This window comes from Rissa tridactyla, chromosome 2 (genome assembly GCF_028500815.1).
Source record: "Rissa tridactyla isolate bRisTri1 chromosome 2, bRisTri1.patW.cur.20221130, whole genome shotgun sequence".
In the NCBI taxonomy this organism is placed as follows: domain Eukaryota; kingdom Metazoa; phylum Chordata; class Aves; order Charadriiformes; family Laridae; genus Rissa; species Rissa tridactyla.
The window spans coordinates 47,751,072-47,778,227 of record NC_071467.1 but is presented as its reverse complement, the minus strand read 5'-3'; the positions used below and the strand labels follow the sequence as shown (position 1 = coordinate 47,778,227).

General features: G+C 41.8%; 1 protein-coding gene across 3 annotated transcripts in view; it reads right to left on the bottom strand.

Annotated features, from left to right (window-relative positions):
• Nucleotides 1–279: 279 nt before the first annotated feature.
• KLHL14 (kelch like family member 14) overlaps nucleotides 280–27,156 on the bottom strand; it is a 65,106-nt gene continuing 38,229 nt past the window's right edge. For 2 of the 3 annotated variants that reach the window (XM_054193570.1, XM_054193568.1), the window contains exons 4-9: nucleotides 18,131–18,220; nucleotides 13,551–13,629; nucleotides 7,129–7,319; nucleotides 6,804–6,962; nucleotides 3,888–4,045; nucleotides 280–3,392 (exon numbers count right to left, since the gene is read on the bottom strand). In XM_054193570.1, coding sequence (XP_054049545.1) covers nucleotides 3,252–3,392; nucleotides 3,888–4,045; nucleotides 6,804–6,962; nucleotides 7,129–7,319; nucleotides 13,551–13,629; nucleotides 18,131–18,220 — 818 coding nt within the window. In that variant the 3' untranslated portion in view covers nucleotides 280–3,251. The remainder of the gene's footprint in view (nucleotides 3,393–3,887; nucleotides 4,046–6,803; nucleotides 6,963–7,128; nucleotides 7,320–13,550; nucleotides 13,630–18,130; nucleotides 18,221–27,156) is intronic. The other variant, XR_008465149.1, reaches the window with a different exon arrangement.

The window sequence follows — 27,156 nt, the reverse complement described above, 5'->3', positions numbered from 1 at the left end:
GACTTCGCAGTGCCTGCCGGTGACGTCATCCTGGGAGCTTAATACAGTGTTGTATATACTGTATCTATTTTATTATTTCCTTTTTATTATTAATATTTCATTAAAGTAGTTTAGTTTCTTCTAAACTCGTAAATCTCTGTATTTCTCCTCCTCCTCTCCCTGTGCGAGAGGTTTGGGGAGAGCATCTGTCGCTGGCCACTGGCCAATTCAGCCAAAACCACAACATTGTGTCCGGGCTTCCCCTCCAAGAACGGAAATACCAATAGTTAGAAGGGTCAGTCACCACAGGAGGGACATTTTGAAGAGGGAAGAAATTGCCACAACTAGCATTAAATTCCCCAAAGCAAGATGGCATTTAGCTGGGCGGCGTCCCTTTCGCTCACCTTACCACAGGAGGGAGGGACGGGCCGAGCGGGGCAAGGCAGAGGCATTTCACAGGCGTAGGATCGCTCCGGTAGGCTTCTGAGCTCCGACCCTGCCCGCAGGCAGGCAGAGGAGGGGATTTTCCCTGCTGGAAGCCCAGGCCAGGCACGTGAGCTCAGGGGAAGACTCACTGCATTTTACTGCGTCGCTCCGTTTACAAGCACTGAGTAATGACACTCGGAGAACAATAAATCTGTTATGTACGGCCAGAAAATAAAAGAAGTTTACGCATCTACATGATAAAAAAAGTTCCAAAGAATTTAATGTAGATATTATTTATACATACATTTTATAAGTAGGAATATGGCAGACAGTTGAATTAGTACATAAAGTTTTATTTAAAGTTTCCCCCCTACAAGCAAGCTTCATTTACACAGTCTAGTACTGTACAAAATTTACATCCTTTGTGTGTCTTATTCAGTTAGCACTTTCCTTGGTCATGCCTTCCTGAAAGATAGAAAGATTTACATACAGTCCTCATAAATCTTTAAATTATCTTGGTAAAAAAAAAGAACCACTTAAAAGGACAACAAATATCCTTTAAAAATGGTACGTTTTAGTGGAGACAGGTGACAGTCGGTGTTTAATGGCAGACCTTATCCTGATCTTAAATGTCATTCACGGCTTCCTCATTTAGTATCTTAACAGTTTCCTTTTTATATATATTTATATTTATATACTTTCAACAGGAAAGGAAAAAAAAAAGTCATGATTGCACCAAATATATTTTACAAGGGATCCCTTGGATCTGAACAATATAAATAAATACAAAACCAACTAAGATTGCACTATATAGTAGAAATGGATTGAGATTTCAGGATATACACTCCACCTTTATGAGTTCCTTAGTGATGCTCACTGGAAAACTCCCCAACGGCACATTCAAATATTAGCATCTTCAGATAATTATTTTGCTTAAACAATTCTTTTCCGGGCGTGCAGCTACCTCATCAATTGGGTTATTGCATTTGTATGGTATCAGTCTTTACTGCATTACTCCAATTTTACAACTGTGTAATTCTGCTGCAAGCAAGGGAGTTGCACTGCAATAAAACTGGACTGATGCCAGAGAGAAACAGTCCCATGGTATTTGCTCTCCATTATTTATATTGCTCTCAAGCTTCAATATACAGTGTAATTTCTGTGTACATTCGCCCTCTTTCTATTTCGCAAAGCAAATAATGAATTCTTCCTCCCGTCTATTGCCTCTGCAGCAGAAACCAACCTCCAGCAGTTGCCTGCTCCTTGCTTAATGCACTGACATTAAGTCCTATCGCAAAAGATATGGGCAGGCTTGAAAATGCAGGATCTGAGTCTCCTTTGCCTTTGATCTGGTGCAGCCAGTTACAACTAGGCAAATTAAAGGCCAGATTCTTAGTTGACATAAACCAAAGTGCATCCATTGGCTTGAATGGAGCAACGTCAGTTTATACCAGCGAAGAGGACGGTCCTGAGGGTAATGGATGCAGCACCAGTAAACCACAATGGAAGAACAACGCATATACTCGTCTGAGGTGTAGATGATTATGTTAACTGCAAGGTGGTGAGGAACCAGGCTCAGATTTTGTCACTGCTTTTGCAAAGCCAGGACAGAAAGACGTAAGCTTAAAACACGGAGAGCCTGATTTGTGCAAGCAACTATGAGTTCATGAAGCGAGTCCGAAATGCTGCTGGTCCCATGTGGTAACGTTCTGAACTCGCTTCGCAATGTGTAAATAATTACACAGGCTATAAGGCAGTGGAAAGTCTAGCCTCATATTACTTTGGATCAATAGTAAACACCTCTCAGACTACATTTTAAGATCAACCACATAGGAGTACTTTAACTACTAACCAGCATCTCTCCAAAATTGTGCATATTAAGAGTCCAAAGTAATAAATTTATAGTTAAATGCAGACTTCTTGTCTTTGGAAGCAACTAGCATGGATGCTCCTATCTAACGGGTTAGTGAAAAGTAAGTAGGGGTTCTGGTGCTTCGTGAAGTGGCTGCCGAAATAACTTACTTTATGAACCCAGAATTTAAGGTGTAGGACCAAATTTCTGTTGTACTCATGTAAGAACAGTCATTCCATGTGATTTCAGTGAAATGACTCTGACTTTACACGAGCGTGATTAGAAGAATTTGATCCTAATCCCTAAGCTGCTATTGCAAGAAGTGCTCTGTAAAGCATGGCTTTCATTGTAGTCTGCTTTCCGCTGCACTTACACGTGGGGACTTTGAAGGCAGAGCGTATTAGATGCCAAGCTGTGCAAAAACTGAATGATATTTCTTTACCTTCTATAATCTTCTGATGCTGTGTTGCTTGCAGAGCATGTGAAGTAGCTGTAGGTTAGGATTACAGAGGAGGAGACAATTCTGCAATGCAGTGTGAGCTTTTCACTATCTGAATTCTGAAGCATTCATGAAAACAACATCCTCATGACTTCAACACGGATCACATGCAGGTAGATACAATGCACAATACTGATCTTGCCTCTTCAGGCTGTATTTGAACATTTAGCCTTCATTTTTTTTTAAAGTTAAATTTGACGTGAGGAATATCTCTGCAGCAGGAAAAAGTTAAAATCAGTCTGAAATGGCAGTCTGTCAGCATGTAACGTTCGGTGCGTTTTAGCTGCTTGCTTCGTAAGACACCGGCATCTATCTGAGATGGGACAACACTTGGTTTTTGTTTTCTTTTAGTTTGCTCCTAAAGCATAAATATGGAATAAGGGGTCAATTATGGTAGCTTTGCTTTAACAGGAATCCTGTCCTAATAAAATATTTACGTCACCCGTCATTATTTCCCCAAATGCAATCAGTGTTCGTGTCAGTGCTCCTTGACTATCATTTGTTGTATGGTACGCAGGCTGGCAATATGACAGTCGAACAAGCAGGTCCTGCAAGTGGCTCAGCAACATCTCCTTCTAGTTCTGTCCAAGTCCCTTTCTCAGGGCTATAGCAAATAGTAGAAGATTTGTAAGCTCCCTGTAATAAAACAAAAAGTCATATTAAATGTGGCCTAAATTAAATCCAAGTCACACATCAGCTTTAAAGACCAAAAGCCACTTCGTTTCAGGAGTTCAAAAGTGACTCATGATTTTGGGCCCTAAGTTAGGAGCCCTTCAAGAGGTTTGGTTTTCATATGGGCTGAGCGCCCAGCCTCTGCAAATCAGGCTCCTTTACAAGCACCTTATAAGCAGAGCTATAGGCAGGCAATCCTATCAATCACTTTTGCCAAATTACACCTGATTTTTGTATTACTCCATATCAATGAACACAATCTTATAATAACTCATCTAAATAGAAAAGCACAAAGCTGAAAAAATACTCCATGTTCTGCACAAGTTGAAAACCAAACCAAAACCAGCCCCTGCAGCTACTTCATCCCTTGTCTCCTCTCAATCCCATTTGAGTGAAATACAGACGGGCCGCAAGGGCTCAGACGGAACGGAAGGGTCACTGTAGAAAGCAGGTACACACCATACTCCAGCTGTAGCCTCCGACAAGGTAAATACTGTCGTCAAGGACTGCGCAGCCAGGGCCACTGCGACCCTCCAAAATAGGAGTCTGGAGAATATTCCACTGGTCGCCTTTTGGATCGTAGCATTCCACAAGCATTACGTCCAGATGGGAGAAACCTGGATAAGGGCATTGAGAATGGAAAATGTGCATTATGACATACTGTTTTATTATTTGTTTTATTGTTAAATTTACTACAATTATAATTATTACAATTATAGTGTCACTGTTAAACTTTCTTCTAGAAAATATTGTCATATACATTTAAGCCATCTTCTGTAATGTTAATGTCCTATTATTTCAGTTCAAATAAATCTGCCGAAAGCTTTCACCATTAGTTCTACAGTCTTCTACAAATTACAAGTACAAATGAAATCTGAACAGATCAGAAATTAACACTCATTAATAAACTATCGATGATGAAAGCAGATTCAAGCAACATTCCTCCTCATCCATCAGTGCTAATGCAAGTTTGAACGTGTACGAAAAGAGTGTCCTGGCAGTCTTTCTCAAAGGTCAGCAGATCTAATCTATTCAAAAGTCAACAGATAAATCTCGTGCAGAAATCCATGCCTAACAAGTGAAGGTAGACCTTAGACAACTGACACCACTTGGTTTCAGCGGGACAAGGTGCTTAGCATGACGGATGTGATGTTTGGGACCAGCTTCAATTTTCAAGCTGATTTAAGATGTACTCTAAGCAAGTAGCTGTGATGTGACAAAGTCTTTAAGGTGACAGAAAATGTAACAAAAAAACCCCACAATGGTGGTCCCATCCTTCCCTGACAGACCAAAAAAGACTCCATGCGGCTACTGCTTTGTAATCACCAAAGGGCAGATGGGTCTCAGCTCAAGACTCTCAGGCTGTATCAATTAGTACCAATCAAGGGAGCTGAACACAGACATAGAACCCAGGACTCCTGGTTCCTGCTCCAATATTTAGACATTTCCCTATCTCAAACTACTTCCCCTAACAGAGCACTGCAGTACAATTATGGCTTTCTTAATACGCTGGGATGCTTTACTTGACAATCCTGTCTTCTCCATCAAGGTATGACAGAAAACAGAAGTTAAATTTTCTGGAAAAGGGCACTTGGTGATATTGGTATTTCACAATGATGCTGCTTTTAAGAGTGTTATTTATGTAAGGAATGAATCGTTACGATGAAATAATTTTTTGTTGCTGTAAAGTTTTCAAGAGGCCATAGGAAGGCCACCGCAGCACGCCCAGAATCTGTCAAAAGCTCCGTAATGAACTGCAGTAAGCACACGGCTCGCTGCGATGCGGTAAATGCACTGCTGACAGCAGTATACAGATCCAGCTTCACAACGGAGGGCTTTGCCATGGAGCCCTGCTATTCCCACCCAGCTGGAGAATTTGTAGTATTTCATCCACACTCCAGTCCCCTCCCTTTCCTTGCAGTTCCTCCTTTTGTTTCACTGTACAGAATAAAGCAGTTTTCCAAAAAGCCCTGCTACCAGAGAGCCGGCAGCTTCCCAGAAGCCTGGATGTTAAATACCTCTCACAACGTCAACCAATTCATAGATAACAAAGGCACCTAGGGCAACAGGTGTAGCGGCAAAAATGCAATGTTTATTAGAAGTTGCATCTTTCGCAGAGGATGGTAGGTGAAACTGTGTGAAAAAAAAGAAGGAGAAGGCGGGATGGAAGCAATTCAAGCCTACGCAAACAAAAGCACGTGCTTTAGCTATAGGAGGGGTGGGACATGTTGACTTCTACTTTAGTAGGAGAAAGAGCCAACGCTGTGGAGCTCTGCAACCTCTACAACAGTTGCAGGTGCACATGCGTGGGCAGCTTTGACCCCTTTTCCCCAGGGGGTAAAATCCAGTCCAGGAACACCCACCACAACTGGGGCTGGGGAGTGGAGGCACAGCAGCCCTGCACCCGGCTCCAGGAGTTTATGCCCCAGTACTATTTGCCAGCGAAAATTCACTTCTGCGACTTCGTCCCCTATGTGCTCCACAGGCACCTGGATCTTCAGCATGTGGCTTCAGAGCCTCAGGGACTTGGGTGCCAGAGTCATCCAGGCACCTGGCCTGGTGTTACTGGCAGTTAACGTCACTTTCTCTTTTTCTTTACAATTTTCTCTTTTGTTGTTGTGAGGCTTGTTTTTGTTTTTTTTTTTTAAGCAAGAAAGGAGAAAGAAAAAAAAAAGGGAATACAAACTGTCAAATATTGTCAGGGGACAAAGGAGCAGGAGCTGTGCTTTTTTTCTAAGTGGCTGGATTAAGCAAAATCTCTTTAGCAGTAATAACAACGGCATGTAGGTATTAAGACAAAAATACCAGATGCCTAAGCGGTAGTTATTTTAATATGAGACCTTTTCAAAAGATGAAAACAAGAGACCTCTAAAAAGAATTATAATTAACAAGCTACATTTAATATTAAAAAGGGATCTAAAGAGCCTAGTCCTAATATTTAATGGCTTGAGTTGGTTGTTGTTTTTTTTTCTCTTCATTAAATCAGGAGCTTGTTTTTGTGTGTTGCTCTGAATAAGGCTCTCTCTAACTCCACATTTTGTTAAATGATTTACAGAGGAAAATATTGCTGGTACTTTCGGGTCAAAGAATAATCTGTTTGTTTCATTGAATTCTTGGTAATGACAAATTGTCCATGCCTTTGAGTAATGGAAGCTCCCATTTTTATTATCTAAAGCATTCATTACTCATATATTTAATGTACTGTTATAATTTTAAAATAATTTGCATAAAATGTTTTTAAAATTGCTGGCTCAAGTGTCCTGTTAAATTGTGTTGCCTGGTTTTTAATGTATTTAACAATGACTGTCTAACAAAAATATTCTTTATCAGGAGGCAGGGGACACTGAAATGCTTTTTCGCTATTAAAAATGTGACCTTTCAAATGGTTTCCTCCAATTGCGTACAGTCGATCATTCATTACAGCCAAAGTGTGGATTGCTCGCTTTGTGTTCATGTCCTGTTTTCGGGCCCAGACGTCCATCACAGGGTCATAGCAGTACAGCCAGGGGACATACTCTCCGTTGTGAACACCTCCTGCAAGTAAATATACCTCGGTTAATTAATGTCAATAAAGACACTGCGCTGCAGCAGGAATTTAGCTCTATGATTTTGGGTTCTGGGGTTTTTGTTGTTGTTGTTTTGTTTGGGTTTTTTTGTTTTTTTTTTGTTCTATATAGCAGTAATTATAAAAGACACTGGCCTGAAATATATATCTTGCCGTTGTGAACAGCTCCCGCGTGGGCTGCCAACGGTTGCGGTAACGAAGACACGTAACGCCACTCGTTTGTCTCCAGATTGTAGCACTCCACGCTGGACAAGTAGCCAGTTTCATTTCTTCCACCGATTACATACAAGTTCTTGTCAAGGCGACAGGCGTAGAAACTGGCTCTCCTGGAGGACAGGGCAGAGCAAAACAAAACAAGCCAACAACAAACCAATTAGCCACGTCAACCATGTTTTTTCCCTCTCCAGCTGACTCCCTGAACTAAGATAGCTGTTCCTTCAAACGCTACTTCAGAGAGAAGTGCCCAGAGCTTCACGTGCTTACAGCTATCCTAGAGACTGTGGCTGCTTCGCTAATCAAATACGTGCTCCACGTCAAATAAACACTTCATTTTTGGTGTCAAAACAATTAAGCACACATAAACCTGGCAGAAAATACCCCTTTTCAAAGCTGTTTGTTGCTTTTTCACACCCGTGAAAGATAAAAAGGTGCTCATTAATGTTTGGGGCATTACCTTGTAAGGGATGTAACAACTCAGTAAGACAAAGTGAAAAATGAGGTAGATAATGTAACAATAATAAATTATCTTGACATTCACTTTCTTTATGGTCCTTCAAGGGTCATTGTTCCCAATTTACTAAGAGAACCACATCATCAAAATTTTTCTTCAATTATCATTTTTTTCTTCTTTCTGCAGTACTGCAAATAGAACAACTTTCCTTACGCTAGGCACAATATTACGTTTCCACCCTTTAACTCAAAAGATGTCTGTCTCCATCCAACTAACCCTGAGAAAAGTTTGAGCCACCTTGTCCGCTTTCACATGCAACTCAGGTAGGCAGGAAAATAATTACTTTTTCTGGTCGGGATGCTAGGCATATAGTAGTTCGCCTTCCTCGTGCCTCCAAAATTAATGGCGAGTGTCTGTTGCTGAAGTAAAAATAGAGCAGCAGACGATTTTGGGAGACCCTGTTTGGTGTAATCCATTTTCAGGGAAAGCTCGCTGGATTATTCAGCAGCAGGAAGGTTTACTAGGGTAGAGGCTTTTAATTTTAAGCTGCAATGACATGAGAAAGAAAACTGCAAAAGAGCACAGCCAGGCCAGGATGAAGACCTGTACAAAACGTTGAATGGCGAGAATTGGCAGTCCCAAACCTCAAATTTTCTCCTGGGAGAAACCGGAGTGGCAGGTGAGCCCAGAGACAAGAAGGCAAGGTCTAGCTCCGACAGCTCCAGCCAAGCAGGCAGGCTGGAGTGCGGCTGCAGGTTGCCAAACCCCGCTCCGTGGCTGACACAATGCACTCCGGTTCCTGCCCAGGCACCTGAATTTGAATCCAGGAGTGGCCGCATACTGCACTCCTGAATCACATGGTGAATCCTGGGGGCTTGATGGTCACTCGGCACCGTGAAGTGCCTGGTCCTGCAGACCACTGCAAGGCATTCAGGATGAGCGGTGGTCCATGTAAAGAGCAAATCACCCCGCAATTAACAGCTCTGGTATGTCCCAACTCCTCCCCAGGCTTCCCTATAGTCATCCCATGACCAGGTGCGCTAGCAAAGCCTGGTGCGCCAAGTCTCTAACCTGCCATCTAACCCGGCATGCGTTCAGTAGCATCTCCTTCAGTGAAGGCACCAATATGGTTTCTTTCCTTTACCCAGCTGCCTATTTTCACAACATTTTTAATACGCTTTAACTTTTTGAAGACATTTCCCTCTGTTGAATGTGGCTGAGACTGGCTGGTGGTTTATAAGTCAGGAGGAGAGGTCAGGCAGACACGAAGATACAGCCATGGAAACAGCAGGGCTGGCTGGGCATTCAGGGAGCAGACCTGAGGCAATGTTGCCTGTTTCTGGCCTTACTTTTTGGACTTGGTGCCACCTGAGAGGGCTCCTCACCAGCCAGGGGCACTGAGCACCTCCTGTCTACCTCTTTGCTTTCACCTTGCCTGCACATGGGCAACTTGGGAAGGTACAGGACAGCACCCCTTGTTGAGTGGGAAAACCACCACAGGGATGAGGCTACTGAAAAAACACAGATGCAAACAGGAGGACAGGAATACTGCTAAGTGCCTCCAGCTCAAACCGACGAATTAAATAAGACCATTTAATTTATCTGTCAATGGGCAGATAGAAGCTGATGGCATATATTGCTCTGCATGGTCGGGCAGCAAATTGTGCATCTATGTTTTTAGCCTGATTTTCTACGGAAACGAAGCTTATTTGATTACACTGTACGTGTACCCATGTCTGCCTGACTGTTGTCTCCTCAACAAAAACCTGCTGGCTGACTTCACTCTAATTTGACAGAGGGTATAGGTGTTGGAGGCAATCAAGTGCCTACATGCTTCTTATGAGTATGTGACAAGCCGGAGGCAAGACAGCCCATAGCGTCCCCAAAAGTAGGAAAAGCTGCAAGGGTGACATCCTTTTAGACATCAGAGAGCCTGCACGGGTGGGCACAAGTTCTACGAACCTCTTGTCTCTGGCAGCTGCAAGGCATAAACCCACAAGACGCCTGTCATCAGTGCTTGGGGTGCTCATGCATCAGCTCGTCTGTCCTCGCACACCTCCTCTGACAAACCCATTAACGAACTGCTCTCACCGTGGCTTTCTTAGCTCAGGTTTAATAAAAAGAGGTAGCTACAACTTGCAGGCATTACTGTTTTAACTGGGTTTGCACTGACACTGTTCTGTACATGTACTCCTGGTTTCATCCACACAGTGTCACTATAAGGAGCAAAAATGAAAGCGTCAGCATGCTTTGCTCTTCTGCTTGGATGTGAATATTCACTCAGTAGCTCCTGTCATTAATATTTTAAGCTTTTTGGCTTTTTTTTTTACTTTTCAACGACACAGTGAGTAAGGGGCATGCTGTTAAGTGATTTTTTAAACTGCTGTAAAACATGATTCAGATTAAAATGTACTACAGCAATCTTTGAACAACAACTTTCCCCACAAAACTGGGAAGACGCTATCCATTCTAATCAGATAACTGGAATGCACCTCAGGATCTGAATATGGACAATAAGACAATTATTTTGTGCTTTTCTTCAGGGCTCGCAAGTAGTCAATGACTGGTCTCTGAAATGCTTTTCCTTCACGTGCCTTCACTTAATAATCAACCCAACTAACTTTTTCTTGTAAGTACACATGCATAAAAGTGAGGAGTTTCTTCCCGATTTCCACAGATGATGAATTTATGCCCCAAAACCAGAAATACAACTACCAGTCTGAGTTTTAAGACTACCAATGCTACTACTGATCATCACAATATCTGGACCTGATTTCAGAGTCACTTTTAGAGTGTATGCTTTGCTTTTTAAAAACTGAAGTCATCTTAATAAGTGTTAACATTACTATTACTGAAGGCAAAGACTCAAATAAAATGTGAAATTATTTTATCTCTTTTTCTGCAGCTTCTTTTCTCAGTTCACCCAGTGAGGATGCTAAGCTGCTCACTTCCACTTATGCTTCTTCAGGCCCTGCTACAATGCTGTGGGTTTTGCTGGTCTTTAAACAAAAGATCTTTTAAATGTTATTATGTTCCACACACCTTGTCCAGCTCTGGGCTGAGCTGGCAAAATGCAACAGTACTGACTGAGGTGTCCAGCTGAGGCTCAGGCCACACGTTCAGATACATCTGCTACAAAGACCACTCCTTCAGTAGGCACGTTAGTCTAACTGAACTGCTCTCCAAAAAGCATCCCATGGTCATTGCATCATCAGGCAGACATGTATTTCAAAAGCTGGTGAGTCATTTGCTGCTTCTCTAAACAATGCACGCCTGAAAATAGTACATACTTTTCAAAAGCATGTATTTTTGAGATGTTCTTCAAATGAAAAGAAACCAAACTTGGTTTTAAAGAAAATACACTGATGGCTCTGAATCCATAACGGGATTAGACTTTTCTTTATAGCTCACACAGTAAAATCAATCAGATATGGATTTTAGCATATGAGATAAAAGTTTACTCATCAAATATTTCATACAGATTTTCAACTTGAGAATATACTGCCTGTGAATGAGACCCACGTTTACCTGGCAGTCATTTCAAAGGAGCTATTATAGTCTATCCAGCCAATTATTCTCAGACTAAAATTCCTAAGTAGGTTTTGACTTGATGGACCATAATGACTCAGAAAAACCCATTAAACAGTCTGTCTTGTCAATGGTGCCTGCATTATGCCAGCAGAGACAGGGCGTGACCCTGTGCTCCTAGGGGGGAAAAAAACAGCCCGTTGACTTTAATGGGAACTTTATCTGACTAAAGGAGCTGGGAAAGGAGACTGCATAAAAGCTCTCTCTTGTTTGTATGATCTTCTAAAAACGTGGCCAGACCCTACCTCTAAAGGCTGCAACAACTCTGAGTAAGTCCTTAGGAATGAGCAAATAAACCATTAAAAACATTTTAGAAAGTCATTTGAAAATCCCTGTTTTCCAACAACAGCCCCAATGCTTAGGAGCCTTGATAGAAAAATAATGGGCAAGCCTCTGAGTTATCATAGAATCACAGAATGGTTCGGGTTGTATCCTGAACAAAAGAGGTGACAATTAACGCTGTCATAGTACAGCCCCTTGCAGAAGGAACTATGTATGAGTGGACCATTACATTTAAATAACACTGTGAAGCGCTGAGATGCTAATGCATTAGAGTTTATTACTGGGCAGCTGCTAAGCAATCACAATGCGCAGCAGTTTCTAACTCCTGGCTGAAGACGGCAGCTTCCACCAGAGCACAAGGCAAGTCATATTTGGCACCTGTGATTATGAACTGATTTTCTAGTGAAACGCAACTGGCCACTGGGGAGGTGGAAAAACTCCTACTGTCTGCTTTCTCCAACCCCCAACTACCTACTTCTGCCTTCTGAGGTTTTTCAGCCAAATAAACCCAACCATTCAAGCTGCCACACACACCCCTCAAGAGTTTTGCTGGCCTAACGAGGACACAGATTGGGCTCTACAGAAGAGCTTCAGGCTCCATACAAACACTAGTCGGCCTGCCGGTTCACTAAGGATTACCTACATGGCAATCTCATGCACACCTCCTGTCGCCCCCACACCAACACCTGAGCTGGTGGTGACTCAGTCTGGGGACCTGAACCAGAGGGGAAGGCATCCCTCTGTTTTAAGGTAAATAACCCAATTGTGGGGTTGCCCCACAGTGCTGGCAGGAAGAAGGGAGAAGCCAGAGACTATGATGAATTGTGATCTCTTCTTATCTCTAGTTATATGGCTAATTTTATCAGTTCACTCAGCTCCAACATCAAACCTCCTCAGATCTGTTCCACTTGTGCTTTTCATGCAGTGGTACAATGCAGTATTGTTTGGTGACAAGCATCGCACATGGGTCTGTGTATGGACTTGCATCAATCACACTGAACCTTGAACAAAGACCACTCAAAAACTCTACAGATTGACATTTTACCTCCGAAAATTTGAAAGGACAGCCATATTTCCATGCATCTCATAATACACACCTTGAATCGCACGTTTGCACTGAGTACGATATATTTATGACTGCCAGACACCCGAACACTGGGGGCAGCCAACAGAAAAAGAGGTGTAATACCAACAGCACATGGAATAAGGAAAGCATCTTAGGAAGGTGGTGTGAGATCTCTTGTACATCTATGAGAAGTTGAGTGTTGAACTGAAGGATGGACATTGAATGCTCTTTCACAAAACAACATAATAACGTTAGATCTTCTGCCTTTGAGATTTTTCTTAGGAAACATGCATCATTCAGTTCAGGTTTGGGGGACTTTTTACCTGCCACGGTAGAATCTGGGATACAGAGTGAAGTTTACACCATCTTTACTGGTCATTGCTCAAGTCTCCATGCACCTCTGCTCTTCGGTACACAGTGAAAATTAAAATGTAAGCTATTCTAATACACATTAGCTGACAGTAGCTTCACTCAAAGACCACCTAGGATTAAGAGTCCTCTGACGAAGTGAGTCATGTTGAGGAGAGGTCTTCATGGCTGGTGTGGTGAAACAGGATGGGGCCAACATGTGAAGGTTTCAGTTCCCTATCAGAGACCTGACTATACTGCTTATTTACTGCAAACTCATCATGACGCTTCAGTCAGGGAACATGACGGGACACTGCAAAGACTTCAGAAAAATCCTTCAGACTGTACTCAGGCAACCAGTAATTGCACTAAATTCATGGTTATTTTGCATGAGTTAGCACTGCGGGATTTGGCATCTGGAGTTGTGAATTTGGGAAATTTAAAAAAATCAGGAGACAAATGGGACGCAACTGCATGCTGCAGTTTTATCTCGGTATTTTCAATGCTTCTGTAGGCCTCCTTACTCCCAGAACTACGACAAAATTTAGCTGCTCCTAGGATGATAAAACATATATTGAACAACATGTAGTAGTAGGTTTTTACCTCTCTTGCATGGGTGGAAGTTGTATCCAGCTGTTAAACCTGGGATCGTATCGGCTAACAAAGTTTGTACTGTGTTTCCCTGTAAAGATAGATTATTTTGACACTCAGCTGTTTGTTTCATGTATTTAACATCATGATTGTAATATATATATTACATATACTTCACAAATTGACAGCTTTTATGAAGGGTTCCCCCTTTTACAGCAATGTATGATTACACTATGTGTACAGTAATAATTCAACAAATGGGGCACTGCAAGGTTTGAATTAGCAATTGTTAGCAGTAAAAGCAGGTAAGAGATTATTCTTGCTCTCTCTAATAAGATCTTGAAAATGTGTATTTAAATTTACTTGTAGATGCTGTGGTACTTTCACAGCCACAATAAATCACAGCACTAAACAAAACTACTGCCTAAAAGAGGGCATCCCCACGGTATTTTTATGAACAGATATTTTGTGTCAGCTAAAAAAATCAAAGGGAGAACATACGCTTTTCTTTTTCCTCATATCATCTCTATGTGGAACACGGTTAAAAAACCTTGTGCAAATAACCAGGAGCTGCATAAGCCATCAGCATGGGGTATGCAGTGTTTGCACTAGATGGTTTATTCTACCATGTACTTTCAGTGTTAAGTTAGAAGGAATTACACATGTGCATCGAAGGGCGAATACACTCTTTGAGTTTTATTCCAAGTGTGTTAGCTAAAATATGAAACATGAGCAACATACACCAGCTAACTAGCTTATCCCTGCTGTTGAACCCAAGAACTGTATTCATGTCTTCACGATATTAAGATTTCACCTTATTTTACATGCAGATTGACATCAAAGCAAGAAAACTGAAGCAAGAGAGTGTATGGCAATTTCCTGTAACACCTGAGACTTCAACAGATGAGGATCTCAGAAACAGAAACCTTTGTTTATGTATGTGTGACTAAAAAATTGAATTAGAGGCTTCACAGGCCAGCAGAATAACCCAACTGCGTAGGTCACAGTTCTATAAATGGTCACTGGGTATTCTACAAGGTGCATATTTTTGCATCGGAAAAGCCTCTGTAGGATTGGCTCGCTTTGCTTGTTTCATTCCACACTTACTTCAGCATGTGTAAATAAACCATCAAGATTGTAGAGAAGAATAATGACACAGCTAGAATTTATATTCGCAATAAACTAAGATCATGTTCTACAAGGAAACAGAGAAAGAAACCATGTTGACCACTTCGACTGGAAGCAAATTCATTCCCTCGCTATGTATAAGCCTGTTCTATATGAGAAGGTAAAGCAGAAGGCTGATGAATAATGCAGCAATTCCCTTCAATTCCAGCATGGCGCCTAATGAGGACCATAGTCCTTTATGCTGAGCACCACTCAAACACATCTCAAGGCCTAGGGTGAGATCCCCATACACGAAGGGCAACTGGGCATTTTGCCACTGGGTTTAGTGAAGTGAGGCTTTGCTCTTGGTCCCTATCTGAATTTCTTTAGTCTATACAGACAGTTTAGAAAAAGAGGCATAAGAGCTATAGATTCAATAAACAGTAAACAAGTAACAGCAGGCACCTGACTAGCTCTAGGTCTCACTATTTAAGACATTTATTAATATATTGCTAATTCAAAAAGCAGGATTTCGAAACAATAGAAGTACTGATCATAAGTTTGGACTTCTAACAGGAGGTTTTAATGCTGCTGTGTTCACTACCTCTTTCAGAGTTACTGGGGACTTAAGTGGTCACTGGTTATAGAGCAGCTTTTTAATTGTCACACAAAGCTATGATTTAGGGACCTTGGCCTCCTAACATAACATGTCATACACATACTCACTACCAATACCATGTATGTAGAAGATTCTGTAGCGCAGGGTAGAAAGAGAAGGGTATAGTGAGCCTAGAGTGGGAATACAGATTACAAATGTAGCCACTTCATGGGAAGGGAGATGAAATCAAACTAGAACAGGCACAAATAAGAGCTACTACGGTGAATGGAGGAACAGAAAGTTTACCTGATGGCAGGAGACAAAGAACTTGGCTTGTTGCACCTAGGAAAACAAAAGCTGAAAAGGGATAGGACCACTGTCTGTAATACATCAAAGGAACAAATCTCCAGGAGGGGAAAAACTATTAAGCTAAAGGCCAACTTTGGCATGAGAACAAGGTGATTCAGACAGTCAAAGAATACATTTTACTGGAAATTAGAATAAGGCTCCTAGTCATTTAGAGCAATTGGATTCTGTAACAGCTTTCCAACAGGAATAGCAGGGGCTAAAAATCCAACTGCTTTTCGAATGGAGCTTAGAAAATTTACAAAATGGGACTATATGGTGCCTGTGACAGTAGGAAAAGGACTTGATGACCCACTTATGCTACCTGCTGTAACTGGTTTGAATCCAGTTTAATTTTGGACTTCAGTTTCAAAGAGAACTCTTATCTACTATTTTGCCTTTGCCTCCAGTCAGGAGGTTATACATGTTAGGAAGCACCTGTCAGAACACAGAAAATGTGACAAGTCATCAGAAATCAGGTTTAGCAAATCAGGACAATGGGCATTTCCGCTCTACAGGAAGGTCTTTGCAGCCGTGCCAAAAAGGTGAAGGGCTCTAAAGTTTATGAAGGCTGGTCTTAAATCCATGTCTGTGTTCTGCAACCTGCTCTCATCAGCGTTTACTCATGCAGGGATCCCTTGTGACTGGAAAGGCACAGCCATAGGAGGATGTGAAGAAGTGAGAAAAAATGTCTCCCATGCTCTCTAGGTTGTCAGGAAGTCAAGGAGCAGCACGGAGGAGGCATGGGCACTCCTCCGGGTCCACCCAGCTTTTCAAGAATCTGCCGGTCCAATGGCTAAAGAAATGTATGGTGCTCCTTCCGTTGCCCCCATCTCAAGGATAATTCTGTCCACTGGAAAAACACCTGGCACATTCTCATTCCAATTGGAAGCCTTGTAATGCTCTGGCAAGACAGTTCCTGCTACGTCCATCTGAAGCCCCTTCTGTGCTATGAGGATAGCAGACAAAGGCCTTCACATAAATTCAAGCAGGTACGTGCAAGCAGTTCCCGTGTAGCTGCACATTTAGAGCGAACCTATTCCAAGAAAGAACTAGCCCAGCAACAGCACAGGATGTAGTTTATGATTTTCAGGTCCACTTTTTGTGAGAAGTAAGATCCATTTCTCTCAGGGTAATTTCGTAAAGAGATCAGTATCAGCAACACTCCTACCTCTTTTATTCCTATCTTCTCTACAGAAAAATCACAGCACTGGTATTCACAGAACAAGGAAGCTGTCAGACATCTTCAGCAACATCTTCAGCTCGGCAGTTGGTCCAGGAGACCTTAGACCTAAGGTACTACCCATCTCATGAACAGTTGTGCCCGACTCCTACCAAAGATGCAGGCTATGTACCCCTTCTAACATCTTTCCGTCACCTTGCGACTCAGTTTCCACATCTTTAAATTGTGGGTATTTATACTTCTTTTCCTTTATCCTTCATGTGACATGGCCACTTAATTATCAACTGTCTGGAACAAGGTCTGTCCCTTATTATCCATATGCCTACCACCAAGCACAACAGGGGCCCTCAGTTGTTGGATGTGGCTGGTGTTCCTAACAATAACTGTCATTAATGATACGACGCTATCTCCTGGTTAATATAAAGGAGATTCGACAATAGAACTGAAGGGTTCTTCTCCTAAGACGTTCAGTGATATTTTTAACTACACCGGAAATACGCTTATAGGGTGGACTGGATTGTTTGTCTCAGGTTTTAGGAAGTGAACAGATGTAACAATTTTCTATAATTTGGTTTAGTGCAGATGCTGAAATGGGGCATTCACAATAAAATATATGCAGTATATGTAATTTCAGCTGGATCCTCTGGTGTTTTAAAGTAAAAATGTGTACCTGCAAGCTGTTTTATGGTTTCTCAGTCATAATTATCTCTGTTACACAGACTGCTACAACTACAACCCTTTCTTCGTGTGCAAGCTTTTTAACAATGTCTTGACAATTTTGTGAATTTTGCAAGGCATGGTATTCTCCTTTTGCTTTGCTCAGAAGCCTGTTAAATTGTTTAATTTCTCTTTGCGGTAAATTTATGAAGTAATCAAATCAAAGAAGGTAGCAGCAGATAATCTATATGAGAAGCTCTTGCACAAGACTAAAAAAAGGACCAGTTTAAGAATCTCAGAGTCTAGATAATTAACACATTAACAACTTTAGCTGCGAGTATCTGGTTTGACAATAGAAAAGAAGCATTCATCTACTGCAACTGCATTATTATATTATGACTGGAAGGAGACTGGAAATGAAGGTTAAAATTCTTAACAGCTGCTGCCTGGTGCATGCACTCAAAAGAGTCTGTTCTGCTGCCTGTGGCATTTCTCAAGGGATGTGGGAGCTGATGAATGACAGAGATGCTAATGCTAAAGTAACAGATATTTATTACATCAATATTTAAAAGTAGCCTTTACTAGGTTCAACAATTAGGCTGAGGGTTCTCAAAATCCCTTGCTATTGACTACATCAGCTGACCTGATGGACAGACACAGGAAGGCAAATGCTGCCTGTGCTTTTTAATATTCTATACATACCATTAGGGTTCCATTGGTCTTCTCCTCCCAGCACAAACAAGAAGTTTTCCACTTCCACGACACAGTGATGGGCGCTGTTATATGGCATAACTAGAAGTAAAGCAAGAATTCTTTGTCAGCTCAGGGCACCGATTCCATCAAGTATTTTCGAAGGTACAAAATGTGACACTGGGATTAAATCTGTATGAAATAATAGGGGAATGCATCACCCCAAGCATGCATGTCCACTGAACGAGCAGCAGACAAAGCCACTTATTACCAATCTTATGTTATTCAATCTCAAAAATAATTGAGAAAAAAAGCTGTAATTCTTGTCCCTTGGTGCCCCCACCCCCAACCTGCCCAACTGCTGTATGTGCTGCTCTAAAAACAACTTGTAAAAAAGGATGAAGTTGCTCGATATTTGCCTGAAAATAAGCAGATGCTAGGAAACCTAGTACGCTAGGAAACATTAAAAAAACCTCAGCCCAGCTTTGTTCTGCTGGTAATGTTTCCACAAGAAGAGTCAGTGTGTTCAGTAGCTTTCTATTACACAGCAATGAACAAGCTGCATTTCCATACAGTTTTAAGTTTTTAAATTAAGGTCCTGCTGATTTAATGCCTTTTCCAAATGTATACGCTTAATTTCCTGTACAATGTCATTAGCAGCACAACCACGCATTTTCTATTCATCTAATCAGGAAGCCCTTTGTTAACAAAGATCAAAACTGTGGCATTAGGTTTGCAATATCCCTTTTTTTTGGAGGTGTCGGAATTACTGTGGACCAACTACAGTCGCAATAACCAATTTTTTTAAATTTACATTTTCCACTGCAAGTACTAGGACACAGAAATAAGGGCTTATATATATATACACAATACGTACATATTATTGTGGAGTGCCATACAGCACTATTGTGATATTATATAGTAAATGTAAACTTACACAGCATTAGTTATCATACCACATAGAGTAGTTTTGGCCCAGTGACACCAGTAGGAAAAATGATGTCCTTGTTCAGCTCATCATATGGGCACCTTAAATCTAGGTGAGGACAAATGGGGAGGTGATGTGCATGTACAGGCAGGGAACTTATTGCTTGACACGGATCAACAGAGCACTTAGGAAACCAGTGCAGTGGGAAATCAATATGACTCAGGGCCAGCTCTTACTTTGTGCTCTTTTGCCAATGCCAAAAAAAAAAAAAAAAAGAGGCAGCCTATCTCACACTTGGATTATTTTGGGTGATATATCTCTCATTTCATTTGTTTTATTATCTTTTATTTTTCTCAGAATGCAGTTGTGCAGTATAGCATATGCAAATAATAATAAGAAGAAATACGCACAGCTTTGTTATTTAGGACACATTTTCTTAAAGATCAAGTGGGCTCATTTAAGCTTCTTACTGAAGTTTTTGCCAAGGCAATGATGAATAAGTAAGGTACATTTTTTGTTTCTAGTAAAGGTCGAATATCATTTTCATAGTCTGTGCTCTTACAAGTCATGTAAGTGAAGCGATTCTTAAATTGGGCAGCCAGGTACAGTGTAAGTTCATTAATTAAGGTTATTTGTTACTAGTATACTTTACGTAACTGGGAAGTAATCCTATATTAGGCACTGCATGAGATTTTATACCACCTATAGATTCCTACAGTGGGATGAAAGAATGAAAAAGATTTTTGCTATCCCTTTACCCCCCATGTCGTATTTATCTCGTTCTATAATCTCAGATATTTTCTCATTTTAAAACGTTCTCTCTCAAAAACCCAGTACTTCCCTTGATGTTGTGGATGCTTCTGCTACAGAAGGAATTTGGGTCTCCCATGGGAAATTTGCTGTCTGCCTTAAAGGCTTTTGGGGACCCCTCCTCTCAGGAAGAGACTCCCCAGGATCAGCCTGCAGGGACTTCAGTTCTTACCTAATCCAATGCTCTGTTATGGTTTCCAATTAGGTCCAAGCCAGTGGTTGTGCCCTCAACCAGGCTCTTCCATTGGTCAGACTGGAGAGATCTAGCGTTTATCAAAAGAACTGCCTGCAGGCAGCATACATGCATATTTTTCACATTGTCTTATGTTTTCATTTTTGCAAACACTTTCATTTATTTATCCTCCATATTGACAAAAACAGGGCCAGTAGAGGAAAAAATTATATTTTAAGCTTTTCTGCTGTTCCCATGCATATAAACTATGCAGTAAGACTCCCACACTTACGATGATAATTAAACCTTGAAAACTAAGGGCTTAATCCTGACTCCTACTTAACTTGATGGCAACATTCCCACTGATAGGGGATTGGGCCCAAATGACCCAAACTACCAACCGTAACTCATGGGAAAGCTAAAGGGAAGCTTGCCTTAGAAAGGAGGGTAGAATTGTAGAATTTGGGCCTGCAAAGGAAAGGTGACTGCAATAAAACACTGAAGACCTTTAGTATGACCTTTGTTTCTCACAGACCTTTGGGGAAAACTGCTCTCAGTCTCATGAATCTGCCCACGGAGCTGGAGAAAACAAGGAGGATGGAGGAATACTGTGGGTATCCAAGACGGAAGGAGTTTTGGCACTGAAATTTTGAAATCGCCAACGCTGCAGTCTTTCTCCCTGACTATTTTCAAGGTCCCTCAGAATCATGAGTTATACACAGAAATCAAAACTATGGGAATGAATTTTTTTTTTACCACTATAAAACACCCCTTGAAAGCACCAGAAAACTTGTGCTGTAAACTGTAATTCCTTGTGAACGCACACCCATATAGAACACAACTTTTCATAGATACAGTCAAAATTACATGGCAGTGAGCGTGCTACGTTCAGCCTCTTGTAGGAACAATCTTCTCAAACTCACTGGGCTTACCAGGGTGTAACAGGAAGAATTTGGCCCACCACATAGTCTGGCCAGGCTGCTGCTTTCATTAATTTTATACAAGCCTTTGTCTGCTGTTTTGCTTTAATAATGTGAAAATCCCATCTTCTCCTTTTTCGATTTCAACTCAGTGGAACACCTGCCTGCCCCGCAAAAAGGGTATTTGAAGAGAAGTTTGTACGCCACGCTCAAACACAGCCCGGTGTGAGTTTTTAGCGTGTCAGTCAGTGAGTTAGAGGGAAAGGGTAAGGAGAAGCTAATCAGGATGAAATGAGATTAAAGGCTGTCTAATTTTACAGCAACTGTGATCCATCAGCCACTGTGAAAGTGACAGTGGAAATGAATGATGGAGACAGACAGGTGGGGCTGTACATTTCACTGATTTATCCTCAAATGCACTGGGCCTTATTTTATTGAGTGAACATGACCGCATTTATCATGACTGTCATCTAAACCCACTTCCCTCCATTTAAAAAGGTCACTTTACTAGGAGGGAGTAGGATAGAGGCACTTTCAAAACAGATTTAAAATTTAATAACACATGTTTATAAAACCCTGTGCAAGAATTCTCAACTTTATTAAAGACCCATTTAAAAGGAAGGGGAAAAGACTATTAAAAAGAGGAGAGGAAGAAAAAAAGCCATGGTCACCTGAGAAACACTCTTAGCTACTGAGGCGATAGGTGCCAGAGAATTACGAGACGGACAGATACAAACAGATTAGTCGGAGCGGTCAGAAACCAGCTCTTCCAAGCCCCTGCCCCTCACACACACTTCCTAAAGCTCGGGAAGCCCATGGTTAGCAAATTTGTGCTTTCCTGGACCAAGAGCACAAATGAGTCCAAGCAGCCCTACCGAAGACAACACCCTTCCCGTGCAATTTATGTATGATGGGCAGCAGACCCTCAGGAAGGTGGGAGGCAATTGCTCACGTACAGATACGTAACATGCAGAGCTTTCAAGGTCAAAACCAAATGGGTGATTTATACTTGAGAATGATCTGGAAGGCAGTGGAGTCCAAGGCTGCAGTGGTGTTTGCTAAGAAATACTTCACTACACAAAAATGAAGGACGTTGTGCAGGAGGTGACACTCATGGACATTCTTCAGATGCAGATGGAAAAGACACAGCAGCACTCTGCACATCAGGATAACTGTCCCAGGCAAAAACACCTCACATATGCCAAACCCTAGTTAATGAAATGCACCATATAATGTTCTGGGATCTACTTTCAAAAACAGAGTCTACAGCTTATAGCCAAACGCTCATGAAACCAAATGCTCTCAACCATAATGCCTACGAGGTCACCCAGATGTAATGATGCTGCAAAGGCACCTCCAACTTTTGTTCAGAGGTGACAGCGGCACACTTCACTCACCTAACAAACAATAATGTGTGCTGTTCGTCTCACCCAGTTTTGCTTAGTTTCACAATTGCACAACAATTGCACATTTAGGAAGCAGCATGTGGTTGTTCTCCATACATTAATCAAGGCGTCATCAGTTCCTCCTTCTCCTTACAACCCACCTTCCCCTGTCTATTGTCACTTCAAGACTAACTAGCAGGGAAGAAGAGGGAACAGGAATGGCATTTCTCAAGACAGATGGAGGGATGAGCTCTGGTCCCAGGAGATCTGAAAGCTGTGATACAGCCCATAGCCATTCTCCTGTTCTGCTAAAAACTCCTTTCAGAAACTGCACTCGATTCTTCTACTGAAAGTTTAAAAAAAAAAATCTGTAGATGTTTCACTGCCCTGAACTGTTCAGCTGCTTGGGATACAGGCCGTACTGTGAGTAAATCCAAGAAATCTCTTTCTCAGCTACTGCACAGCTTGAGCATAGTCCCTTGAAGACTCAGTACACACTAAGAAGTCACGCTCATCATCTCTAATGACCTGTGAAGATGACGCAAGAGAAGAGCGTGTTGCCAGAACCAGGATGCCATTACCAGAGTATGTATGGAGTCAATAATGACCTTCCACAATATTAACAGCCTAACCTGTTGGCTACATAATATTCAACTACTGCTACTTGAAAACCGGTTATTTCCATGGCTCTTTGGAGGGCAGAGTAACATGAGATGATGTTCTCTTTCCAGTACAGAAGGTACCTATGAACTCACTTTAGGAGACTGAATTGCTCGTGGCAGAGGCACGATATTAATTTCATTCCCAACCCTCTCCCCAAAATGCTGGCCAGACCACAGGCGGTCCAAATATTTCTTGAGAACAGAATATCAGATACCGTCTACCTTTCTTTGGTTCATACATAATTTATGTATTTGTTACTGAAAGTTACTTGTTATTTCTCACCAAGGAGGTTATATAAATAAATGCTAGGATTCCTCTGTGTATTGTTCACTTCAATTGTTTGTTATTTAATAACTGTGGGGAAAAGCTGACCACAATAAGTATGAAATTCTAGCCTCGGTGAACATGGTGGGAGTTTGGCCATTGACTTTAAAGGCATCAGGTTTTCACCCACTGGTATTTTCTGCTCAAAAGATAACGAAACAAAGTAAAAAAAGGAGAATAATCAACAGTAGATGGCAAATACCTCTGTCAACATTCCTATGGACTAACTGCACCCTCTCACCTCAAATTCAAGCAAATACGTGGGAAGTATGTTTTCTAGTAACACACCAAGGCCAATCTGAGTGTGAGCTCAATGGAGTGGGGGAAGCCTGGGACAGCAGTCACCATAAGCAGAAAATCCTAAAATGATCAGGCTGAAGCACTGTGCCTCAAAGTCATCTTTGAGAATAACTAACTGGTATAGCTCTGGTCCAGCTGCACCACAGAGAACTCCATCAGCTCAGCTAGAAACTTCACAACCTCTTCATCGCCGTGACAGTTTTGTGGCAACTCCATTCAAGCCATCACGGGTAAGACGGACACAGGCCAGCAGAGTTCATCTAGGACATAGCCCCTACTTACCTGAGGCTGCAAGTAAGCAAAGGTAAAATGCCAGCCCAAACCTACCCTCAATTCAAGACAACATAAGCACTACGAAAAAGTTATCTGAGCAGACGAAACTCCTTGGAATCATTCACAACATGGTGACTGGTATTTCATATTAATTAAGGTATTTCACATTATGAAGATATTTCTTACTAATGAAAGTATCACGTTTTTCATTTAAATGTCAGGAGTTATTATTTTGATACATTCTCTGGAATAACATCAGCCAGGCCTGTTCATCAGGGTTCCCAGTTTAATTGTTTTAATGGGATAAATTTTTCATTTGTGAGCATCTAAAATAAGACACTTAAATTCATGCTGAAGCATCAGATCAGGCAAACATAACATCAGGAATAGCTGGAGTGATCAGCTTCCCCCTGAAATAAATTTTTTTCAAGCTACTTGGATGCAAATTCCGAGTACAGACATGTCTACTTCCGTGGGTGAAACTCACACCACGACAGAAAGTTTTACTGGCTTTTCAGCAACACATACATTTGGCTGTTTGCAAGAACAAATTTTACCCATATATTTTCAAAGCTGCAAGCACACATTTGGATTTCATCTGAAGAATAAAATAAAGCTGCCTACTTGGATCAAGTGTGACTGGATAAAGTAGGAAAATACTGCATTTCCACCTTAAAAACTGATGTTCCTGTACCAAAATCCTGACCCAATCCTCCCCACACAGTGTATAGCAAGACCTATGCACTCTCTGCTGGGCCCCCCTGCCACCTTCTCCATGGAAATGACTTCGTGCAGCCGAACTGCTGATATGGCACCTGAGAAGCCCATGGAAGTGAATACACCAAACTCCTTGTCATGACACAGAGCAGGGGGATGCAATGCCTGGTCCTGTGGGGAGGTTCAAAGCGACAGTTCCTCTTGTTTTGTTATCCCCTACTCACCCACCAACCTGCTGAAGGCTGTCCCCGGCCACCCAGATGCCCCAACAATTCCTACAGATCATTTATCAGGAGACACTTGTTGTCCACCACTGTGAGTTACGCAATGTTACCTCAGTGATGGTTGCTCCCCAGTAGAATACGCCCGTGTACCTACTCAGGCCTGAATTTATGGTCTCTAAAGTAGAGCCCAACGTACATTACTGGGGAACGACATCTTGTCACATCCTAACAGTCTCATGATGAAACATTCATGTGCGACACTTCGCACAACAAAATCTCCTCATGGAGGAAATGATGAATAGTCCCTGATGGGAGAAAGCCACTGCAGAGTTGCCAAAAAGCTCCAGCAAGAAATACTATTTTGTCCCACTGGAGGCTTTCAGATCCTCCAAGACATCAGTTCAAGGACATGCATTCCCTTTTCTAACAGTGCCACAGGATGGAAGACCCCAGCCAGGAGTGGTGTGTTAATGCCCAACTGCTTGCAACCAGTTGCATCCATTCGTGGCTCTATTTCTACCTGACCTTGAGATGCACATGTTCTCCTGGTCTCCTCTGAAGGTAATCCTCCAAGCTCAGGACAACCACAACCACTCCTTGTGTTTTCCTGGCTAGATCCTGTTGGTGCTGCTCAGGGACCTATGTCTTTAAAAGAATTCATCACATGCAGCAAGATCGTACTCCACTGCCCCAAAAGTCAAATATTTCACTATTTTCTCTCTCAGTCTTAGTAGTTTCTATGCTGCTCTCCACTCTTGACTAACATACTACTTTCGAGCAACCAAAAGTTTTTCTTCTTCCCACTAAGTCTTGAAGTCATTCCAGGAGAAGAAGAAAAATGTGATCTTCCATTTGGAAAACTCTACGTGGAGGAAGGATGTGCCCATATTTTACCATATTAAAACAGCGGTTTTGATACACTTAAGCTCAGTCATAACACATTAATTGAAACCTTCAGAATTGCACTGCTACGGATTTTTGGACTTTTCTTTTTAAATACAAACAAAAGGGCTTGTTTACAAGAGAGTCCAGCATATACCTACAGCACCAGACATAAAGCAGTGGAGGGTGGAAGGATCTGTCCAATGCTTACCACCAGGAAAAAAGCTTAAAAAATGCCTTCTTTCCCAGAAGACATCTGGGTACCTGAAGGTATCTTAAGAAAAGTCTGAAACACCAACATGCCTAACTTCCAGCATGCCCAAGCACAGCATGCAGAAGTAGACATGTCCATGTAGCATTACGTTAACATACCTAGGCTGCCTAAGAAAGCTCAAGAGTCCCTGCCAGGGACCACAAAAAGGCCGAGTTCATCTTTAATGGACAGGCCACTCAAACAACATACTCTCAGGGTGCTGAGGGCACCAACAGGACTGGCCCTGCCCAGCCTGGGGTCTCCCCCAACATCACTTGCCCATGGGTGTAGGAGCCCCGTTTCAGCTTAGGCCTGGATGGACCCCATGTAGGTATGCTGTAGCACATCTCCATCCCAGTCTTTGGCCTTGTCTCCTGGATGGACTTTGGACCTATGTTGAGGCCTGTCCTCATGGAGCCACCAGCCCCACCATGCCCTGACACATACCCATCAGTGGGAATGTTGCTGCCTGAGCAAGGACTGCAGCCCAGACTTTACCTCGATTCTGCATGTCCCTACTAGTACCCTGAGAAAACAGGCACTTGGAGATGCCCTGCCAGAACTTAACATTCTCATCACCATCAAAATAGTTGTTCGAGTACCAGAAAACAAGTGTCTTACTGTTGACACTTTTTCCATGATGGACAGAATTAAATATAACTTATAATATTCCTTTTGCTTAGGATGGACAGTAAGAGCCCACTCCAAAATGCACTAATGACTAGGCAAGCAAATACAGAAAGAAACACAGGAGTTAATCGACACAACTTAGGTAATACCAAAGACTGGTTTCTCCAACAGGAACTGGGCAGAAATGTTGCTCTTCTAAACCATTCCCCACAGATGGGCTCCCAAGGAAGGGAAACGGAAGACCCACAGACAATTTTCAAATTCAGGAAAGGAAATTTGACCTGGGCAGCAAAACTACATACTTATGTAAAATTGGCACAGATCACTGACTTTGTAAATCTACACACAGAAGATGAAATTGGAATGTATATCTGAAAAAAAAATATCCATTAATTGATTTGAACTAAATTTATGTTAATTTTATTTTGCTTTCTATAATAATAGTACCATTTAATATTTTCAGGAAAACTGCTATGAAAAACGTGTTGTGATGCCTAATCATAACAATCAGAAAAATTCACTCCATATGAGCACTCATACCAGAAATTTTGTTCTGT